At 35.3% G+C, this 7,354-nt stretch overlaps 1 protein-coding gene across 1 annotated transcript; it reads left to right on the top strand.

Annotated features, from left to right (window-relative positions):
* Positions 1-1,842: 1,842 nt before the first annotated feature.
* Positions 1,843-7,354, top strand: LOC139711408 (methyltransferase-like protein 27). The gene is made up of 5 exons (XM_071623294.1): positions 1,843-1,938; positions 3,225-3,347; positions 4,403-4,541; positions 5,163-5,255; positions 7,164-7,354. The coding sequence occupies exons 1-5, from the start codon at positions 1,843-1,845 to the stop codon at positions 7,352-7,354; spliced, it is 642 nt and encodes a 213-aa protein (XP_071479395.1).

Here is a 7,354-nt window from a genome sequence, read left to right as displayed (position 1 = left end):
CGTAATTTATGCGTATGTCAGTTCTTTGATATGACAATTGAATGCTCAGCATATCTCTAGCTCCAAGTTGATTTTTCCATAGAGTTTGGATTTGGATACCAAAGAAGAGGTTCTTGATTTTCACAATTTTAAGTTGAATCGAAGATGAATTTTGAAATCCTGTATGGAACTTGGAGGTCACAAGGTACGGATAAAGTCCTTCCAGTTTTTTTCCCCAAATTTTCTCGTTACTAATGTATTATCAGGACTGAAAAAAAAAAGGTCTATTATGATCTCACAGAAATTTGACATAATTTTGCACGTATTCGAGGAGTATTGTGTTCGCCAGGGATAACACTGAATGTTAAATCTTCCGGAATAAGTCTTTGGCTAATGCGTGTTTCTACTTGTTAAGTAGCATTTAACACTGTAACAAAACTCGATTTTTTTTCTTTTATTGAATAATTATTTTTTGCGCTTCCTGTTCTCTGCACATTGAGTAAATGATGCCGAAAATATTGAAAAGGACAGGGAAGAGCAGCTGCTCACGCTGGGTTTGTTGTCATAAAACAAAATATTTTAAAAACAGAAGTGCTGTATTCATTTATCAAAGCAAATTATCTCCAACACATTGTGATGGAGCACATAACTTCACCGCGGCGCGGAGCATGGGTACAAAGGATTTCAAACATTTAGAATAAAGAAAATCTCTGCGTTTTTTTTTTTTTTTTTTTTTTTTTGTTTATTGTCAACATGTTCACACTATGGAAGACCGGCTTGGAGCATGGAACGTCAAAGCAAGACAAATAATACTCGTTATTCATTTGTCATGCGGTATAAACCTGAGGCATGGATTTGCACAAATTGCAAAGAGATTCCACTCCTATTCAACTGCACAAACATAATCGTCTTACGTAAGATGTTCTATTTGTCCGCGATAGACATGTCGGTCACTCTTTATCCAACTTTGGAGTCTACTTAAGACACCCCAGTGGATCAGTCAGTGTCACTTGTCGACAGAAGGCCTCGCAGTACGTTGACAACTCCTCTCGGCAGTAGTTTTTTCCGGGATTTTAAGCGCTTTTTCCCAGCTTCATTGCGCGTTCCATTTAAAAACCATGGGTAAGTGACTCTCTGGTTCTTTCTTGAGACAATACGCCTTTCAGCGGCTCTTATCTACGTAGAAAGCATTATTTCTCTACCAAGCAACGAACAAATTTAAGTGACATTTATCAGATCTAAACCGAGTAAGTCTGGTCTATAGATTCCTGAAATGTAATTTCATTTTTGAGAGAGAGAGATAAAGCGCGAGAGAGATATCGGTCCTTTCTTGAAGAAAAAGAAGAAGAAGATGAAGAAGAGAACATCAATATAAAATGTAAGATATCAGAACACAGAGGTTTAGTGGTCCCATTCGTAGTTCGAGGACAAGCATATCATAGTGGGGGCGCTGTGGCATAGTGGATAAGACTCCCGACTCCCAGTCGGAGGACCCGATTTCGATTCCTACCCAGTGCTTACGTCCTTGAACAAGATGTTTTACCCACCATGTCCTTTTTTACCCAGAAGTATAAATAGGTACCGAGCAATGCTAGTATGGCTATGGTACTAATAATGACAGGGCTCTCTCTGGTAGAGCAGTGACTACACTGAACAGGCTAGCCTGGATAAAGTAGACCTTATTGTTGATCATTTAGACGCAGGAAGAGAAAATATTTAATTGCGATTCAACTAATAACTTCGAAACTGAATTAATCATTAATGATTGTAAAGATCTTTACTGACATACTGTTTTCTTTCACCCTGTCCGTCGCGAAAAAAAAAGCACAGACACATTTCCCGAACTGCAAAGACGAAGAGCAGATGAAGGGCTTCAAAGCCATGAAAGGTCTTATGAACAACAACAACGAAGATGACATGACCGCTGCTTATAACGATATCGCGAACGACTACGACACGGTAAATGAACACTGTTATGAATATTAATGCATTAAAATTCATGTAAATTAGTGTCACGCGTTCAGCCCACTTGGGAAGAGGAAGTTTCGAGGCTCTGCGGGCTGACTTTGGCGTTCGAGGGGAGGAATAAAGTTCAGTTGCTGTTACTCCAAGAAAGATGACATGGCTGGTGATGGACAACTGATGTTAAAAACGCTTTTCAAACTTAGAAGTCGAAATAAACTATCACTTCAATGTAATTTCATTCTTTCTTTCATTTTTGAGATAGAGATTCCGGCTCTTATTTAAAGAAAAAACAATCGAGAACATTATATCAATTTGAAATGTAACACACAGTGGCTTGACAGGGCAGGAGATATTGAGTAGTCTCCATTCCGGGTTCGATGAGTATCATACCATTTCAGATCTACTAATTTAGTTGTTAAGCACAGATCGGATCAGCGAGAGTTTGAATCGGTTGCTGGCAGTGTTAACGAACTTCGGCGACATTCTTCTTGAAGTGTCGATAATGAGTTATCCTCATTCGTTTGGCGATTCTCTTATTTTCCTTTGCATATACACGTATTATATAGAGGTTGCTCATTTGAAGGCTATGCAACCAATAATGCATTATAGTCTATTTGATATACTAGCTGATTTTGCGTGAAGGAGCTAGCCTAATTATCAGTTTATCTAATCACACTACTTCAGTTTGAAAAAGTTCCTTTCGCCTCTGAAGTGTCTCCTGTAATACAGATAAGAGAGAAAAGGAAGGAAAAAAAAAATTGCATGGAAGGTCAGTCAAGACAGTCACACAAGAAAATCACGATTACTGCTATCTTATTTTTGAGATGATGGACTGGAGACCAAAGCACGCATCATTTATCACCAAAAAAATAAAAAAAATAAATAAAAAATAAATAAATAAATAGATAAGTCCAGAAAAATGTAACGTTGGTGTTGAAGGACTGAGCAAATACAATGCACTACTTTGAAACATACTTACGCATATATGCACTATATGATATCACTTTGATGACCCAAATGAAATGAATCGATTTTGATCTGCTTATTGACAGATATCAGTAAGAAAGGACGGTACAGCAACAGCAAGAAAAAGACATGTAGCATTTTAAAAGTGGCAGTTTCTTCTAGCTAATGTGCATTAATTTGAGTACACTTAATCGACATCATTTTGCACAGCAAAGTACTTTGCTGACACAGTATTGTAGGTAAGTGTCTCCTTATTTGAATTTCTTTGACAAGGTTGTCATTTCACGTTTATGTTGTTTTTAAATGATTTGCAGTTGCTAATGGCTACCGGTTACAGAGGTCACGAAGCAATGGCGAAGAAGATTGCTGAGGTAGACTCCAACACTAAGGCTCGAATCCTGGACGTTGGCTGCGGTACGGGGCAAGGTGGAATACAGGTACATTGGTTTTGGGACTTTTATTCAGATTTTAAATGACATGATACTCTACAAGAATTATATTTTCTTTAACTAAGACATTCACAAGGGCGTCTTTGAATGTTGCTACAGATGGACTATGGCCCTATATTATAAAGGCTGTTTTACTTGTTTCATCGTCATCATTATCCTCCTCCTCATCATCATCATTATCACCATCATCACCATCATCATCATCACCATCATCACAAGATTAAGCCAACATTTAAGAGAAACTATTAGAGGCAATTGTGTTACAGCTCTTGGTGTGTGGCAGCTAAAATGTATGCTTTTGCTGGAGCCTTAATGGAGCTCACTCCCTCGACTGTTTCCATTTCGCTCTCTCTCTCTCTCTCTCTCCCTCTCTCTCTCTCTCTCTTTAAATTCAATGGGAGAGAGGAGAATGTATCCTTGTACACGAATTCAAACAGAAATACTTGTCGAAGCAGTTTTCCTTCATTTGGTATGAGACCAGGGCCCCGTTTTATCAAAAGACTGAATTTCCAACCACACAGGCTGCCATAGACTTGCAGTTGAAATCAACTATGTGTATAATCAATTTTAACTCTTCATAAAGCAGGGTACAGGTCCAAGTGTAATATAACATCTCTACTCGAAGGGTGAATAATACTCTCCCCAACCAGATTCATTCAACCATAATGTATTCGGCCATATCACGGCATTAAGGAGGTTATTACTGCAGAAATGGACTCCGTGTATACTTAAGATTAATGATACTTAACTTCGCAACAGCAATCAGCTGCTACAAGTCACCATTACTACCCATAACATTGTCCGAATCCCTAAACCGATTAACTTCAAAGACATTACTTTTTCAGTAAAGTGCAAGAAGAGACAATTCCTGTATCTGTTTGGAATTTTCTTGCGTTCATATGAAACAAAAATTGATAAAATGTTTATCGTAAGCATTCCTAAAATGTAATACATGAGATCCATCCTGTAATCAATGTTTACGTCAGTTTTTGTCGAAAATATGAGCCATATTTTGAGCGATGCACCATTCACGTTTATTACAGATGGCTAAGCTGGGATACACCAGTTTGTACGGAGTGGACCTATCCGCCGACTGCCTGAAGATAGCAAATGATCTTGATCTCTATACGGATCTCGTAGCGGGCGTATTCGGTTCAGAAACTCCTTTGAAATATCAGGACGGTGAGTGAGCAGCCGAAAAGAAAAATGTTGTTCTGAAGAAAAGATAACATTCCCCCTCCCCACCAAAAAAAAAAGAAAAGAAAAAGAGTAAATACTTTCACCGATTTTCCATCATAAGTTTACATCAAATGAATACAGTGATAGTAGGGATGATGGTGTAATGAAAGATAATAATAATTGTACTAATAACAATTATTATAATCTCTCCTCATTATAATCATAATTGCAATCATAATGTATGATAGAAAAATATATCTATATATCTATATTGATATATATATATATATATATATAGTGAAAACTTTGAGCAATTTCACTATTTGTTATTTGAAAACTGTTCAGCAATTCTTTGTTTAATATATTTATTATTTATTATATATCAGTTTTCCCTATCTTTGTGTATATATATGTATATATATATATATATATATATATATATATAATATATATACAAGAGAGAGAGAGAGAGAAGAGGGGGGGTCATGATCAGCACATGTGTAATAAACAGATATCATAACTTAGAATTCAAGTAGAGATGATTTCAGTTTGATAGTACTAATATTTGTCGAATTGATCATGAATGTCTAATGGAATATTTTTTTTTTTTTGTCTTTATTGCAGGTTTTTTCGATTTTGCTGTGAGTTGTGGCTGTTTCCTTCCAAATCACCTGAATGAGAAACACATACCGGAAATGGCTCGACTGGTCAGGAAAGGTAAACGAATATATGAATACCTTTGCGAAATTATGGTCATATCATGATTATGTAGTATGTTTGTTTCTTCATTTTTTTGTATATATATATATATATATATATATGTGTGTGTGTGTGTGTGTGTGTGTATCTGTGTGTGTATCTATATATATATATATACACTCAGCAAAAAAAGAAGGTAAACACTTTTTCGAGTTCATATTTTTTCATGGCAGATTTTGATGAAAATCAATGTATTATATACCATATTAAAGGTAATTTAATTGCCTATCAAGCTAGTAGGTTAATACAAAAGGAAATTTTACGCATGAGTGAACACATTCGTTTTTGTCCTCCAAAGCACAAAAGTAAAAATTGCAAAAATTGACATGCTGCCTTTCATTTGCAAATGCCCATCAGGATAACAATGACAGCAAAAGACAAGTTTAACACAATGAGAGACATGAATGGAATAGCAAAAATAAGTTTTTTTTTTTCTCTTTATATATATCTAACCTCGAACAAAAACAAAGTGGGGCACTAAAGTGGAAAATAAGGATTTTTTGTCAACTCAAACTTAAAATCATATAGGGAGTAATATGCATAAACATGGTTAAATGAACATATTTTTTTTTTAATTTCATTCTTTTATTTTTTAAGAATTCGTAAGACCAATTAAAGAACCAAACATTATTGACAATTTTCTAATTTGAACAAAGCAAAACTAAAATTTCTGCCATTTTTGTTAATTATTGCTTCTTCTCTTATTTCATTTGAATTTAGATTTGACAGAAGATTCTTCATTTTCCTCCATTGTTTTTAGCCTTCATTGATCTTTGGGGCTTTAAAGATATCATAGAGATCATAGGTTTATTTTTGCAACTTAATTTATGTTGCTTTTTGTGTGAAATTTGTTGTTTGTTCTCATTGTTATATGGAAGGGCGCCTACCCATGAATGACAACTTGCTCAGTTTTGCAATTTTAACTTTTGTGCCCTGGAAGAGAAAAACAAAGGTGTTCACTCATGCGTAAAGTTTTCCTTTTTGTTGACCTACCGGGTCGATAGCCAATTAAATTATCTTTAATATGGTGCATAATACATTAAATGTTAGCCAAATATTATATGAGAAATATAATCTTGAAAAAGTGTTTACTTTCTTTTTTTTTTTTTGCTGAGTGTATTTTTTTTATTCATTCATATGTATAGATATATGTATATATGTTATATTCATATTCTTAATTTATTCAAATGTATAGATATGATTACATAGATGTAGACATATTACATACAGACAAATATATATTGTGTGAGAACTACCTTAACCTACTGGGCTCTATCAACAAAATAGAAGGCGTAAGGCAGTGAGTATAGAAAAACAAAACATTCACAAAAGTTCCTTGTGCGTAGTCAAACTTACGACAGTCAGAAAAAAAAGAAGAAAGCAACCTTAAAGGGATAGTACAGTATTGGTGGAGATGAGAATTGGGCTTTTAACTTTTTGCGAGATACCTAGAAAACACTTATGATATAGTACAGAGCATACCATTTTAAGAGGAATTCAAAGTTTATTTGATGAAAATCGGGTTTGGAATGACTGAAACATCCAAAAACAAAGTAAAACAAAGCGATCGTAATAAAGTGTGGGTCCCACACTTCATTAGAATCGCTCTTTTTGGATATCTCAGCCATTTCAAAACCATTTTTTTTTCAAATAAATGTTGAATTCGTCATAGAATTACATGTTCTTTCATATTTCATAAGAGGTTTCTCATTATCTCACCAAAAAATATTAGAAACTTGAAATTAGGTCTCAACCAAAACTGTACAATCCCTTCAAGCAAAGCGATAGCTTTTTTCATACTCTTTGACCTTAAGGATCAAATCAAGATGATGGAAAGACTCTTTTACTGTTTTCTTTATAACTCAGGAGGTTACATCGTTATCGTGACGAGAAAACCGGTCTTTGAGGATGAAGAAGGAAACATGAAACTGAAGAGTGGTTTGGTGAAGTTCGCCAACGAGGGCCTCGTCGAGAAGGTCTCTCACGAGGACTTCGTCTACATGACAAACGGCCCCGTCTATGGGGTCATCCTCACGTACAGGGTCTTGAAAATGTAG

Source organism: Diadema antillarum, unplaced genomic scaffold, assembly GCF_040938485.1.
Source record: "Diadema antillarum isolate AM-2024a unplaced genomic scaffold, OU_Dant_1.0 scf00000040, whole genome shotgun sequence".
Taxonomy (NCBI): Eukaryota; Metazoa; Echinodermata; class Echinoidea; order Diadematoida; family Diadematidae; genus Diadema; species Diadema antillarum.
The sequence above is the reverse complement of the archived record's forward strand: the minus strand, read 5'-3'. Positions and strand labels throughout refer to the sequence as shown.

Bases quoted from the DNA above. Each gene is read 5' to 3' on its own strand.
- LOC139711408 (XM_071623294.1), top strand. From the start codon at position 1,843: ATGAAGGGCTTCAAAGCCATGAAAGGTCTTATGAACAACAACAACGAA. The intron at 3,348-4,402 runs GTACATTGGTTT...CGTTTATTACAG, and splicing joins CGGGGCAAGGTGGAATACAG to ATGGCTAAGCTGGGATACAC. The intron at 5,256-7,163 runs GTAAACGAATAT...TTTATAACTCAG, and splicing joins GGCTCGACTGGTCAGGAAAG to GAGGTTACATCGTTATCGTG.